General features: G+C 31.0%; 1 protein-coding gene across 12 annotated transcripts in view; it reads right to left on the reverse strand.

Moving 5' to 3' along the window:
• LOC143080883 (protein phosphatase 1 regulatory subunit 16A-like) overlaps positions 1 to 15,748 on the reverse strand; it is a 66,960-nt gene that overhangs the window by 13,791 nt on the left and 37,421 nt on the right. For 6 of the 12 annotated variants that reach the window (XM_076257027.1, XM_076257022.1, XM_076257024.1 and 3 more), the window contains 7 exons: positions 13,747 to 13,850; positions 11,026 to 11,150; positions 9,032 to 9,157; positions 6,697 to 6,772; positions 5,414 to 5,537; positions 4,178 to 4,192; positions 1,171 to 1,245 (listed from right to left, as the gene is read on the reverse strand). In XM_076257027.1, coding sequence (XP_076113142.1) covers positions 1,171 to 1,245; positions 4,178 to 4,192; positions 5,414 to 5,537; positions 6,697 to 6,772; positions 9,032 to 9,157; positions 11,026 to 11,150; positions 13,747 to 13,850 — 645 coding nt within the window. The remainder of the gene's footprint in view (positions 1 to 1,170; positions 1,246 to 4,177; positions 4,193 to 5,413; positions 5,538 to 6,696; positions 6,773 to 9,031; positions 9,158 to 11,025; positions 11,151 to 13,746; positions 13,851 to 15,748) is intronic. The other 6 variants (XM_076257028.1, XM_076257026.1, XM_076257031.1 and 3 more) reach the window with 3 other exon arrangements.

The raw sequence follows: 15,748 nt of genomic DNA on the forward strand, positions 1-15,748 counted from the left end.
AAATAACATTAGGATTCCCTTAACTTAGATGTGTATTACTATAAATATATTAGGATTCCCTTAACTCTGCATGCTCCTAGTGGTCAAAACATCATGTGCAGCTATTGGTATTTTAAATCTGAAAGAATGATCAGTTCACTGCTTTTATTCCAATGGAAAGGCAAACATATCTCCTTAATTCTCAGATCCGGACATCCTGGCATTTAAATTTTTCAAGGGGTGATGGAGATAGGATTCCTCTAGATTTTTCATCTATTTGAAGGTGATAACTGATTATTTATATTGTTGATTATTTTTTAACCAGAGGATATAGTATGATAAAAATCAAAATGGAGATATTATTTAGTGTCTTTAAAAATATTAAGTGGGTAAAATTACTAGATTCAGCTGGTGTCAATATATATCAATTAAATTAATTTGCATTGAAGTCTATGGAAAATCAAAAGGATTCTTATCCGCATCACCTCTCAACATTGTTTATATAACACAAATTCTAATCATTGATTGGTCAGTTACATGTTGTGATGTCACTGCAGATCTGAGAATATGCAGGATTTCTTTTCCATATTAAAGCCACACTTGGAAATAATTTAAATTGAAACACTGATTAAAAGTTGTGAAAGTTAGTTAGCAACCTTTAAAACAACCAACCACATTTACCACACAGAATAGTTTTAAAGTAGTTTTTTTCCAATGATTTATCATATAAAATTATGCACTGGTAATCAAATGGTTGATACATTAGAAGATCAATTTCTAGAACAATAAAAAATTCATTTTGGTGACTGTATATTTCAAATGTACGAAAAATAAGAATGAAATGATTTTTTCCCATTACTGTAAACCAACTTATTTTCATGGATACTTTATTTCACATTTAGCCTTTACTAGCCCTTTTCAAGGCAGTTTAATTTCAGGATTTTCAAATTTGTTAAATGTAGTTAAATAAAGAAAGATCCATGTTTTACATACTCTAAACTATTTATATTCGCATTATTTTTCTACTCAAGAAAGTCGCTAAAATTAAATTGCTCTCTAAAATTAGTTGGTTTACAGTACTTTTAACCTAGCGGATGAGTATGTTTTATTCTGAGTGGTGATAGCTGCACATGACAGAATGACATAGATGTTACGTTAGCCACAGTTAAATGAAGGTTACAGTGACGTCACCTGTGATGGAGACCGTGAGACCGAGGCTCGTTCAATGAACTAGTGGAGCTATACATCGTGCTCGAACTACCTAGGCTGAAAAATTACAACACACATATATAGACATATTAGTCCCTTAATGCCCTAAACTTGTATGTAAAAGCAAATTATCATAAGTAAGTGGTGAATACAAATGCATGTATACAGATTGAATATATAAGGGAGATAATTCATACTATCACTGGAGAAAATCCAATGGATGTTTTTATACATTTCCATAAAAACATATCGTGTCCATGAAGAGGTGACAATTTCATGTTTCAATGTTGGAATTTGTTTATCTGGTCTGTCAGATACCAAAATTCTGGGTCAAAACAGAAAATCACACAACAATTCAATTGTTCATAGCACCCAACAGGAATTTCAACCAAATTTCAATCAGTCCTATTAGAAACAGCTGAAACTTCAAAGTCTAAGAATTTTCGTTTCTTCTTTTATACAACATCCAAACTTATAAAGGTGAATATTTATTTTCTTGCAACTGGTCAATCATGTTATATTTTAGGAAAATCTGTCTTTAAAAATACAGGTGTTTAAAGTCTTATTACTAAGGTAGAACTAATGTTAATTTAAACGGATAGTAGCTACGATTTTCATTAAAATTACTTTTTTAAACTATATGCCGAATTTTGTACAAAAAGTTAAATAATTATGATTAAAACAATTACTGGTTACGTCCCATTAAGCATTTAGAAGCTTTTTAACGTTTAACACCTACATTTATTTATTATCTATAGATAATAATTCGATGTTAAGCCCAACCCTTATTCATATGACCTTTACCCTTCAGTTCCCAATGCGCAATCGCACATTGTGCCTCGAAGGGAAAATGGTCGAACAGGGGAATGTTATCGCGGAAATGGTACGCGAATTTACAGTTTCAGCGAGAAAAGAAACAAAAAAGAGGTGCAGACAAGTTATTGTAAATTAAAAATTAAAAACGTCGATGAGATCGGTCATTAAAATCACTCAAAACACTTGCGACGCAGGCAAAGTCGAACAGAAGTAGCCGACGGTTTGCGTAATGTTTACATTTCTTAAATTTTCCAGATATTAAACATGAAAAAAAATCTCAACGTGTTCATAATTGTCAAAAATATGTTTAAAAATTTACGGGCAGTAATATCCCACCTTAGAAGAAATTTGAAATCAACTTCCTAAACTTTAGTATTATTCTTCAAGTGTATCCTTCATCTGTTCATGGAGGCCCCGACTTAACACACAAACACGTGTATACATTATCGGCATGGTTTGGTCATACAGATGTAATAACAAGTGTATAATATCGCCGTTGTTGGAGAATCTTGAGTTGGAATAATATGCCGGTATTTGTTATATTTTTTATTTACATAATTTGATAAATGGCGTCAAATATGTACGTTTAATAAAGAGTAATTATCAAATATGTAAGAAAACAAAAAGCACGTGTTCGTATCTATATATATCTTGGTTAGCTCACTCGCTATGTCGGCAAAGTTCGGGAAGTAAACCCGATGCATAATTAATGAGATGAATAGGCACACAACACGATATGAATTATCAATTATTAACACTTCTGTGGTTTATGAAAACATTCTAGCGATCTTATTGCTTATTTTTAGTACATATCTTTGATTTTAGCAGCTTTAAAACTTGTTCATAATTTTGTCAAAATCGTAGCTACTATCCCTTTAAGGTAAAGTTAAACAAAACTTAGAAACATTGATTTCAATTTCTAGGTAAAATTCAAGTCTTACTGACCAGTTGAAAGTAATTGAGTTAACACCTTTATAAGTTTGGGTGTAACATACATAAATTATTATATGTGTACTGCCCTTTATACGTATTAATTGTTCAACAGTACACTGCTAAGTACTTTCATTAATGCGAGGGACCAATTTGCAAGGATTTAATTGTATTTTTGTTTCATTAAATAATTATTTTTTTAAATCAATATAATATTATATGAAATTTTACCCCTCATTTTTTTTTACACGTTCAGAAAGCAAAAGAGTTTCTAAAAAAATCAAAAATTCAAAAATGTGGTAGAGTGCCTAATGGTTGCCTTAAGGCGGCTCGCGGGTCTAAATGATTTTTTTAAATTTAATATAGGATTTCTCTATATTTTTCTATAAATGAACTTTATCTTATACTTAATAGAAAAATGAAATAAAAAAATGGGGTCACCGTTCATTTACGCTCACAATCTGCTTTCGAAAGAAGCATACATTTTTGTTAATGTCCTTTTTTTCTGTTGAACTAATAGGAGAAATAGCGGTAATATCGAAATAAAAAAAGAACTAAATTACAGAAATCGCTAAAATTTTATAATTATTTAGTTTATGTACAGCTTATTCGAAAACAACAATAAAAAATATAGGTCACCGATGAATTAAAAAAGATATTTCAATTTTAATGCCAAAAAATGGCATTTTTGCACCAAAGGGAGATAATTTGGAGCTTTCTAAGTGATATCTACATTTTAAAAGTCCGCTGGGGCCAACACGAATTGATTTTTTGGAATGATTTTTGTACCACATGATAAAGTAACAACTACTTAAGGTAATAAATAAAATTTGTAATGAAAATTTAATGTTTAATTTTTTTCTGAAAATCTTATACCCGCGAGCCTCCTTAAATATGAATGAAGTATTTGTCACTGGACATTAAACAACTAATTAATCAATCAATTAAATTTTGCCATCATTCAATTATTTCTGATTGATTAATGTTATTAGCTTAATGTCCAGTGGCAAATATTTCAAACCAATTGAGGATAACCAATTATTTATAAAAAGCCTAAATTATAAATCCCACAAAATATGGCCTCTCAAATGAAAGTACTTTAAAAGTAAGAGAAGCATTAGTCAATGTTTATTCCTGATCAGCTCAGTGGTTAAAGACATCAGTTAACGAGAAGCTATTGAAGATCTGAAAAGACGGTGACATGTGGAGAATTGTCCAATAACATCAAGACAATCATACTTACTTAGAAGACCCACTCCTAAAAAGACATATAAAAATGGAGGATGGTGCAACAAAATGAGCTAATAAAGGAATTATTCTGTGGGATAAAAACTTTCACAGCCTTTTGTATTGTAAACAATATTATCTATGCATTTAAATTTTTAAATTAAGTGTTACTTTATATTCTGATTTCTATATGCTGTCATGTTCCAAAACCTGTTTCTATTTATAGTCTTATAAAATCTTTGAGTATTGAGTAATTTACTGAAACAAGATTATTAACATCATTCTCAGAGATAAAAAAAAAACAACTTTAAAAATGTATGTAAAAACATTTTGAGATTAAACTTTTTGCCATGACTTTGCTGTGAAAATCATTAGCCAACATACAAAGGTACCCCTGGTATGGTTCACCAGTACTATAAACATAGACATTGGTTAATTTCCAATCTATAGAGCCCAAATAACCATCATTAAAATAAAGACTAATAATAAAAAACCAAGTTTTTAATAAGGATGTTAATAAATGATATGACAGTGCTATCAAATCGGGCAATAAATGCTTGTTAATGATAACTACGATCTTCAAAATTATTTCCTTAGTTTGTCTACTCTAATATGGTAACGAGTTAGCTCGATAAATTATATGAAAGCATATGCTTTTTCATGCAAAATAAATAATTAAAAGTTCTGAATAATATAAAGTTATTAATACTTTTTCTTGGTATATAAAAGCATCACTGAGCAAACTCTACAAATACTGCATGCTAACAAATTTAAATACATGAAATATTTCAAATATATTTTATGCATCTCAGCAGCAGCCTGACATGTAGTGCAGCTTAAAAATACTAGATTATCTCCCCTTTTAAATATTTTCTAATCTATTGTTTTTTATATTTTCTTATACAACCTTTGTTTGGGTTATATTTTCTATAATTTTTGTTTGTCATAAATAATAATTGTTAGGGATTGTCCACCTTTGACTGTTTGTCTTTTAAAATATATTAAACTTTGATACATTTTTTTTCTTTAAAATTTTGAATTTTCAATCGTTTTTTTTAAATATTTCTTAACTTTCAGATTTCTATGGATTCATTCAAAATAATGAAAAATGAATGAGCATTAGGAATAATATATGCTTTAACCAAAACCATCCTAATGAACTAACAAATACTAACAAAACATGACAGACACAAGGAAACCTGTACTTAACACAGAACACTGATAGGGTTATAATCTGTGGGTATAAACTTACGATCGTGAGGTTTGATGTTTTGTACCACGTTTGGTACTTCCAGATGAACGACTGGCCTTCTTATTTTCCAGGTCATCTTTTAAGTCTAAAATCTTCTGTTTCATTTCAGGATCTTCACACAAATCTGAGAAAAATAAAAAAAAAAAAATAGGAATTTGCTTTAATCAATTCATATTTAATAAATACATATTTCAGAATATAACTCCAAAAACTCTTTGAGCAGTGTTCATAAACTTTGGCGACTTGTTTATATATCCATTGAAGCTCGCTTTTATATTTTATCAATTTTTTATATGACATTGCTGAGTAATTGAAATTAATTTGTTGAAAAATAATTTTTTATTGATTAGGGTAGTTCTGGTCTGAAATCTACTGCTTGCCACAGAAAAAGCATTGAAGTCCATTTCCATAATACACTATTATGATATGAACTATTTAAAAATTAATGACTTTCACTCGGTCAAAACGTTATATATGGACCTGTTAGATTATTTTGGGTCAGATTATTCATACTCAGACTTCTTCCTCGGTCACTATAACAGGTCAAAGTATCACATATTGACCTCATCAAAAATCCATATTTTATAAATTTGTACTTGTTATTCTTGGTAACAATACCTTAAGGATTAAACATTTCCTAATCAATAAAAACATTGCATGCTTAAAAACATTTCTCCTGGCTTTTTAGGGAAGTCTTCAATCATTGTTAAACTCGGTCATAAAGCAGTTCATAACATTTGTTTCTCTGATTGGGATTAACTTACTTTCTTCACATTGGTACAATAAAATGGTGGTCAGAATCCTTGGAAGAGTGGCCCTAGTTAACAATTGACCCCTTTTGGGTAGGGGATCTAAGCCTTATCTCTCAATTTGCAAAATTCAGATGGTCCACTTAACTATATAAAGGGAGCAACCATTTAACTTAAAAAGGGGGGATGGGCTTTTTTTTTTTAGACAGAACAAATTTATTTAGTTTTTTAACTAAATCAATCAGATTTTTTTCTTAAAAATTTAACACTGTAAGGTATGGGGGAAGTTGCATTCAGAATATTATTTTTTTGTTACCTGCTTGACCAGAATATTTTTTTAGAAAAAAAATATAACCCCCCCCCCGCCCTTTCCTAAGTTAAGTTAAATGGTTGGTCCATAAGCAGGTGGATAATTTTTAAACTAGTTGAAAAGACAAGGTTTACCAACAGTAGCACTGGTTTCCTCTACCAAAAAAACTTTTAAGAAATTTTACAATCCCCCCAAAAAAAGGACTATGAATGTTAAATAAATACCAAAGGGTGTTTCTCCGTTTCGTGTTTTGGCATCAATGTCCGCACCATTTTTAACTAATAGTTCCAAAACATCTTGCTGAAAATAGAAAAATAACCAATTTAGAATGAAAGTCAGATGGAAAAACAAAAAAAATCTTTTTAGTTCAAATTATGTTTGTTATTAGCATGCTTAAATATTCTCTTCAAATGAGTGCTGCAGTCTTTAGAATTAATCTCTCAGAAACTATGTCTGAAACTTAGTTTTTTTTCAATACATTCAGTTACAGATATAAACATTTAATAAAAAGATAAAAATACATCGTTTTAACACTGACAATGTAAAGCTGATTGTAATCTATCAGATCTACTTACTAGTAGTTCAAATTGTCTTTCTCTTCTATGAATTGAGAAGCCATTACAAATTAACCAAAAATCAATTTGAAGTTGTCCGAGAGTAATCTCACAACTTTCCATAAGTGAATGCAAGCTTCTAAATCAATTATCATCTTAACCACAACAGAATAAATATAGAGGATTTATACAATGAGTGATGTTACTTGACGAACTGTTAAATGACATATTGTCCTCATTTAACACTGTAGTTATATAAAATGTCACTTGCATCATGTACTGTTGTATTTCTTCTCATGTGGATGTCAAAACTTCCTTGGACAACAATTTTTCAGACAAAAGTTACATAAAAAGCACTGTCCAAAAAGTATGCCGAAATGTTTTCATTTCATATTTATAAGTGGAATATATGAAAGATCTTTTTGTTGAATCAAGGTAGTTATGTCTGGGCATGGGCAGGGTTCACAAATTCAGTATTTTTCTTTTCACTAGAAGTAATGTAATGTCTATTGTATGACACAACAATCTAAATTGATTTCATTTGAAATAAATCTCCCCTTCTTATATTTTATTTTCAATAAATTTCCCTTTTTTTACCTTTAATATATGGTCCAAATGAATAATTCCAGATAACACCAGACAAATTTTCTCAATATCATATAAATTCTCAAGTATAAATTATGGGATGTTGATGTGAAATAGACAAGTTGACAATTCTATTAAACAATAGTAACAATAATGCAACATGCTTGACCGATCAGAAATTGTCTTACAATTAATGAGAATTGACATGTAATACATTGTGTGACCAAGCGTTAAATATTAACAAGGCTGGAGCTGTTAATAGGATTTGAGTATCGGTAATGATACCAACTCCCACCACATAACACTTTATTTCAATCATTGGACTCCCATGGATGGCACAAATTGACATTTTTTATGGTTATGTTACTTTTGTTTTATTAAAACATAACCATAGTATTACTCTATCTCATCTGCCTTGGGAATGTATCTACGACAAAATGAATTATAGAACATAGTTCTTTAAGGGAGTTCGCTTCTCAGTTTCAAAGTAATTAACTTTTCAAAACACTAGTTTATATTGATAGGGCATTAATAAAGGAATCCAAAGAGCAAAAAAATATATAGGTCACCGTGCTTGTTTTCGAGATATAAGCCATTGAAATTTTGGCGGGAAAATATTTTCTCTTGACTTTTCATAGCTTTATCATTGACAAGTTTAAGTTCTCAAAAACTAATAAAAAATAATTAAAATTTTATAAGACTTTTACAGATGGTTTATCGTTATACATGTAAAAGATTTACCAAAAGAAAAAAGGGGGTCACCGGGCAAATTTTTTCAAGGCATTCAAATGAATAAAACCAGAGAATTTCGAAAATCTGACAAAAATTCCAAAACATGACAAGCCAGCTTCCTTAACCATTGAAATACTGTACAGAGATCTGCATGAATAACTGATGATATAAAACAGTATTTAGAAACCATGTGGATTCATTATTAATCATTGGATACCAATTTTTGTTGGTTTTGTGTGTACAGTTAAACCACATATTTTTAAATGTTCAACAAATTACAAATTTCTATATGCTTTGTATTCAGAGATTGGCAAAGCCGCGAAATCAAATATCCACGAAACTGCAAGGTTTCCTAAATCCATGAAAATTAATACCTACAAAAATAACTGAATCCACAGTTTATGGGATACCAGTTGTGTGGATATGGTGGATATAAGTAAACCATGCCACACATCATAGTTTTAATATATTTAAAATGTCTATATGATAGTATGCAGAATTTGAAGAGGAAGAAAAATGTTTAAAGATTTTTTTTCTTCAATCAAAGAATTCGAAATCCATGATTTCATAGTAACAAAATTATCTAAACTGGCACCCAAATGTTTTTGTATGAATGAGTGGGTGTTTGTCAATTGTTGATCCAAATCTGGATCCCCTTGGACCCTATCATACTTTGAGATTAACTGACCTGGCACCAGAAAGCTGCTGCATGGATTGGCTGATAGGAATCACTGTCTCTTTTATCAACAGAAACATGGTGGTCAAGTAAAAACTCGGCCACCTGCATGTAACCATTAGCAGCTGCTATGTGAAGCTGAAAAGAAAAAAAATATATAACATTATAAAGATCACATACCTTATTTTAAATTAATCTCAAAGATTTACAAAGTCTCCCATGTCAACTTAGATCTTTTATTCTTATATATCAAAAGGAAAACAATCAGCACCTCTGCCTCGATCAATAATGGTTTGGACTAGTTCTAAGCCTTGATAATCGGAGACAGTGCAATGTAGGTTATATTTTTTTCTGTCTCTGAACAAGAATCAGAAGAACGATTTTTCCATAAAAGAAATAAGTTTGTACTTTTCTCTGTTATATATAAATACAAACACTTTCACTAACTATTACATCAAGTAATGTTGTTTACAACTGTTAAGACTTCTATTTTTCTTACTTTATTTAATTGTTATTTTTCTTGGTTCAAATGACCTTCTATCACGTAACTGACCAAAGCAATGGTCAACAAACTTTGAAGGGTAATCATTACCACCTCTCGACATCTGAGACTGTTGGGAGTTTATAGGAGTCAGCTAATTTCAGGAAATAATTATATACATCAATTATTGTGAATGTATGAAATTCTTTTGTGATTTTGTTGATCAAATCAATAAGATATTTGATCTGTGATAATATTGGTTTGGTAATTGCTTGACACCTTAGTTTAGTCTCAGGTGTGTCTATTCTTTGGATAAGTCAACTCAAGTTCAACTTTTCACTAATAATTTTAGTCACATGCAATATCTGTCTTTGAACTTCTTTGAAATATCACATGATCAAAACTATTACATCACGAATTATATAATTATACATAACAACATTTTCTTGAGAGAGAAAAATAAGAACTAGTTTCATCTTCTTTGGGGAGTTGGATGCACAATTGACCAGGAAATACATTTCCACCAAGATGAACACATTTCAATTGATATTTTATAGTGTGTCTTTCTATGTTGTGATGTTTCACTATTGTTTCAGGTAAAGGTGAAGGTTGGTTAAAAGGTTTCAACAGGCTGCATTTAATTGCACCTGTCCTAAGTCAGTAACCTGATGTGAAGTGGTTGTTGTTTGTTGATGTTGTTCATAAGTGTTTCTCATTTCTATTTTTTTTTTATATTGATTAGACCGTTTGTTTTCCTGTTAAAATAGTTTTACACTAGTAACTTTGGGTGCCCTTAACAGCTTACTGTTGGGTGCGAGCCAAGGCTCCATGTTGAAGACGGTACTTTGACCTATAATGGTTTACTTGGATGGATATTTGTCACATTGGCACTCATACGACATCTTCTTATACCTATAGATAAAATATATAAAATGATCAGACATTGTAACCTTCAAGAAAGAAAATATCTGGTTTTGTTTACTTGTAGCACCATCAGTGCCCTCAGTCAGTGCCCCTCTCATCCAGGGGCCCACCTGTCTTGGCTAACCGATACACATCATTTACTAACTAAAGTAGCACCATCAGTGCCTCTCTCATCCAGGGGCCCACCTGTCTTGGCTAACCGATACACATCATTTACTTACTGAAGTAGCACCATCAGTGCCTCTCTCATCCAGGGGCCCACCTGTCTTGGCTAACCGATACACATCATTTACTTACTAAAGTAGCACCATCAGTGCCCCTCTCATCCAGGGGCCTACCTGTCTTGGCTAACTGATACACATCATTTACTTACTAAAGTAGCACCATCAGTGCTTCTCTCATCCAGGGGCCCACCTGTCTTGGCTAACTGAGACACATCATTTACTTACTAAAGTAGCACCATCAGTGCTTCTCTCATCCAGGGGCCCACCTGTCTTGGCTAACTGAGACACATCATTTACTTACTAAAGTAGCACCATCAGTGCTTCTCTCATCCAGGGGCCCACCTGTCTTGGCTAACCCAGACACATCATTTACTTACTAAAGTAGCACCATCAGTGCCCCTCTCATCCAGGGGCCCACCTGTCTTGGCTAACCGAGACACATCATTTAACATATTTCTCTCTGGTATCAACCTTCTCTCATCTATTTCTTCCTGAGTGATTCCTAAAATAATATTACAGTCATAACAATTAAGGTGGAATTAAATGATAAAATGTGGAATAAAATCAAATATACAGGGAAACACAATCCTCAAAAATTAATGAATCCATATTTGTTTTCGTTTCTGTGTCTTTTGAGGTTGAAAAGATTAAAATATTAAAGTCATATGAGAGGAGTGACCAGTGAAAAAAATTCTTAATCCAAGTATTGAACCAATGCACACATATCTCATAAACTTAGTCTTCTGTGCAGGATTTCATAATTTCTTTCGCATAAATTTGGTATAATCTTCATAAAATATTTCAATCAGTCAATGTTGTGGTGAAAATATGGCAGCTAATTAAAGGTCGTATTTTTAAACCTAAGCTTAACCATTGTCACCTGTAAACAATCAATTAATGGATATTCAGGTAAGCACATGTATAACAGGTACAAAAAGATATAGTTAATCTTGTTTACGTTTGGTTTTCCATTGACACTTGCCTATTGCGATCACCAGATTTTTACGAGAAAGGTTTAATATCCTGCATACAGAAAACATGTTAGCGAACTGTATGCTGGAAGCAAACAACTAAATAAAAGGAAACTTCTTCTAAATTTGGAAAAATTATAGAATTTTTTTGAGAAAAAAGTATATGTACATAAATTTTATAATAAAAACTAGCCATTTATTTATAAAACATATGCATGATTTTTTTTAATTTGAAGTTTCATATGACTTAAGAAAATAGGGAAAATGAATTATTCAGAGCAAAATGTTTAAAATCAAGTAAAATAATATTGAAATTTTCCATATTTTCTTTACAGAAAAATACCAAATACATAAATTGTTCATCCTGAACATCATTTTAAGTATAAAGGAAAAATCTGTCCTTGATACATGACCTAAATGAACTTAGTACGGAAACCAAAACATTAATAAGCCTGCACCCTAATTAACGTTTACGTAATGAAAACTAATGTTCATACCCTGCAAAAGTACAAAGTAATTTTTTATAGTCGTGATCTATTAGTTTTGTATAAAACAGATACGTGTACAAAGAGATTGCAGCTATTATGGTATTTACTGATGAAATATTAGACCTTCGTTTCTGATGATTATTTCCTAATTGTGCAATACTATCAAAACCCATCTATAAATTACATGACCATTCTGGAATCAATTACAGAAATTATACATCTCCAGTCCCTATGACGATCAGGATTTTACTGAATTAATTGTTATGAATAAGAATATTGTATATTGAGGCTTGTTTTTGTCATATTAATAATATTCCCTGAATCTGAAATATTAATGTTTCCGCGGCAATAAATTACATATGACACAACACAGTTGAATGTTTGTATCAATCTATACAATAAAACCATATTGAATTGTTTTTATCGACCACTATAACTTTGCTACTGACAATATATTACATCCTTCCTTTACTTGAATTTAATGGTTCCCTGACATTAAATTAACTCCCAACATAATATATTAAAGTTAATTAATTTATTCCATTCCTGGTCATTTTCCTGCCAGTAAGACCACAATGGACTGAGACACTGATGTTACATACAACTTTATAATACTATTTAAAAAAGATAACTCTACAGGGGATTCATTTTCACATACTAGTACAGATTTATTACATCTTAGTACATTTTTTAAAACATTTTTACTACTGAGAAATGGAAACTATTGATGAAATTGCCATGAGTACCAAACATATTGCTGTTTTTTTTTAAATCAGTTATAACTCAAAGGATACTGTATCATCAGACAGCTAGGTAACTATTTTTTTCTTTTCAAAAAGAAATTTTATATCAACATCAGATATCTTAGTCTGATCTACATTGGTTTAAGATTGTTAGTTGTTTAATGTTCAGTGGCAAATATTTCAGGCATATTATGAATGATCTGAGATATGGATTAACTATTCTAATAATAATAAACAATTTATGTGTACAGTCCAGTGGCAAATATTACATTAATAAACTCTGTTTTGTACTGGAGCAGCATACCGATTCTGAACATGCTCATCCTACCTAGCCATTCAATTTTTGTTCTTACTCTTAAATGTTGGGGGCTTAGCCACGGGGGGGGGTCTCAACATGGGATTTTGGGTACAGGTGTGCAGCTGGGATTTTAAAAACACCCCCCATTCATATATTGAATAATTGTGAAATCCCTACCTATACATATATTTCACAGCGAAATCATAACCCATTCATATATTTATCAGCTCAAATAGTACCTATATGCATATACTGATATATCACAATCGGTCAATTACTACCTATTGATATATTTCCTCGGTAAAATTGCACCCCATTGATATATTTGACGGATCAAAAAAGGGACCCATTCCAGCGGCACATATGTATATACCTTTATATAGGAAGAGACCCCCCCGTGGGCTTAGCATATAGCAGCAAATTCTAATTTTCAAATCTTAAGAGTTAGACCAGAAAGACAAATACTTTTTTTTCTATTCTGTTTCATTATCAAAATCTGAAGTTAAAAATGGTTGAGAAAAAGTTTAAATTCACTTTTACAACTTTTTCAATTAAATCAAGTGACCTTACACAACACTATCTTACTAAAAATTCTTACCAACTTTGGCCATCTCTGTTTCTATATAGTCCAGAGTAACTTCATCTTCACAGATATCATAGGGCATGTTACCATCAGCATTCACTGCTAAAAGTTCTGCTCCCCTGAAAAATAGTCAATTTAAAAATAGAGGAAAATCACTACTTCAAGTTCTTTTTTATTCTCTGAGAAAAAAAATAAATGCCCTAATGAACTCTAAGGAAAATTCAAAACAGAAAGTCCCTTAATCAAATGGTAAAATCAAAAGCTCAAACACATCAAACAAATGAAAACAACTGTCATATTCCTTACTTGGTACAGGTATGTTCTTTTTACGTAAAAACGATGGATCAAACTTGGTTTCATAGGGAGCTAAGTCTCTCACTTGTATGATGGTTCTGTAAAATTCTAAAATTTTAAAGACTCTTCACTTAGTCTTTAGCTACATAAATTAACCTAGTCCATAGAATTATGTAGATCGTGTATCCTGTTAAATTATGAACTTTTGACATTAACAGAATTTTAAAAAGAACATTTCTACATATTTTTCTTTTATATAGACAATATTCATTCAATAATATTCCAGGAAAATAACAGATTAAAATGTGTTATTTTTTATTTTAGTAGTAAGTGCAGCTTATACAAGTGGAAAGTAAAATCTGTAGTCTTACCCTCTTTCCGTTACTTGACCTTAACTATGTTAACTACTTAAACCATTTAATATACAGACTACGTTTATTTACAACTATTTGGCCTTCAATGGATCTTTCTGTAATTCAATTTTCCTTCATTCAACTTAGTGCTTACCATTTATCTGTTTAAGTGTGACCTCTACATGATTATTACTTGTTATTCTGCGACCTTTACATGATTATTTTTAACTTGTATTGTCTGGTTTTTGCCTTTTGACATTTACATATATCCCATAATGTTTATATTCTACAACCATTGATATTTCCATCATTCCTTATGCCCTGCAGGTTAGTGGTGTAATTAACTGCATATTTTTTGTATATAAGAGTCAGTCTTTGTAAAAATCAGACATTTTAGACAAATTTTAAAACAGGACAGAAGAAAACCTACTGACCTAACCATCCTATTTTAAAGCTACCTTCATCCAGAGTTTAAATGGTTAACCTTTCGTTTATGTGTTTCTGGTAATTAAGGAAATATCAAGATATCATTTGGATACAAGTGTGGCAAATTACAGAGTTAGCTCCCCTTCATTGGAAATATCTTCTGAAGTTGAACGAGATGATGTATAATCAGGGTGATTTCGCCCTTATTTCATTACAGGGTTTTTCTCCTTATACATTTTTCACTAAAATTGATACATGTATACACCCAGTGAATCTAAATAACCAATCAGTCATTCAAATAAAGCTTTGGGGTTGATCAAAATATTACTGCATGACAAGATTCATATTGAAAACAGAATAAAAAGCTTATAAATTTATTTACCCTCTCCATGACATTATCAACTTAATGAAGTAGAAATCAATGTTCAATTTGGAGAAAATAATTGGATACATAATGTGTAATCCCTATTAATGTATTCGGAATATGATTTACCATACAGAAATCAAAGTTATTATTGTTGACCAATTTATAAGGAAATGAGCTGGATCATTAAATGGACAGTAGTTCAATGATCTTACACCTTGAGGATGTTGAGTATACATATATATATGTTTTCTGTAATACATTCACCATTTAAAATAAGGTCTAGCCACAAGCAATAAATATATGATTGGTTTATTATGGTCCAGTGGTAAATATTTCATGAATGTTCGGTGCAACATAAACATCTGAATAATAGGATATATGACAGTGTTTCTTAACAAGACAGCAATCCAACAAAAAAACAAAAACAATATCTAGACATCAACACCCATGTCATTTAATATTGGCAGACTAAAACAAGAGTGCCACCCTAAAATGTCTTGCTTTTTTACTTATTATTGAATTATGGTTGAATTTGAGTCTTTAATATGAAGGTTTTACTAACAAGTATCACATAAAC

This window comes from Mytilus galloprovincialis, chromosome 6, assembly GCF_965363235.1.
Source record: "Mytilus galloprovincialis chromosome 6, xbMytGall1.hap1.1, whole genome shotgun sequence".
In the NCBI taxonomy this organism is placed as follows: Eukaryota; Metazoa; Mollusca; class Bivalvia; order Mytilida; family Mytilidae; genus Mytilus; species Mytilus galloprovincialis.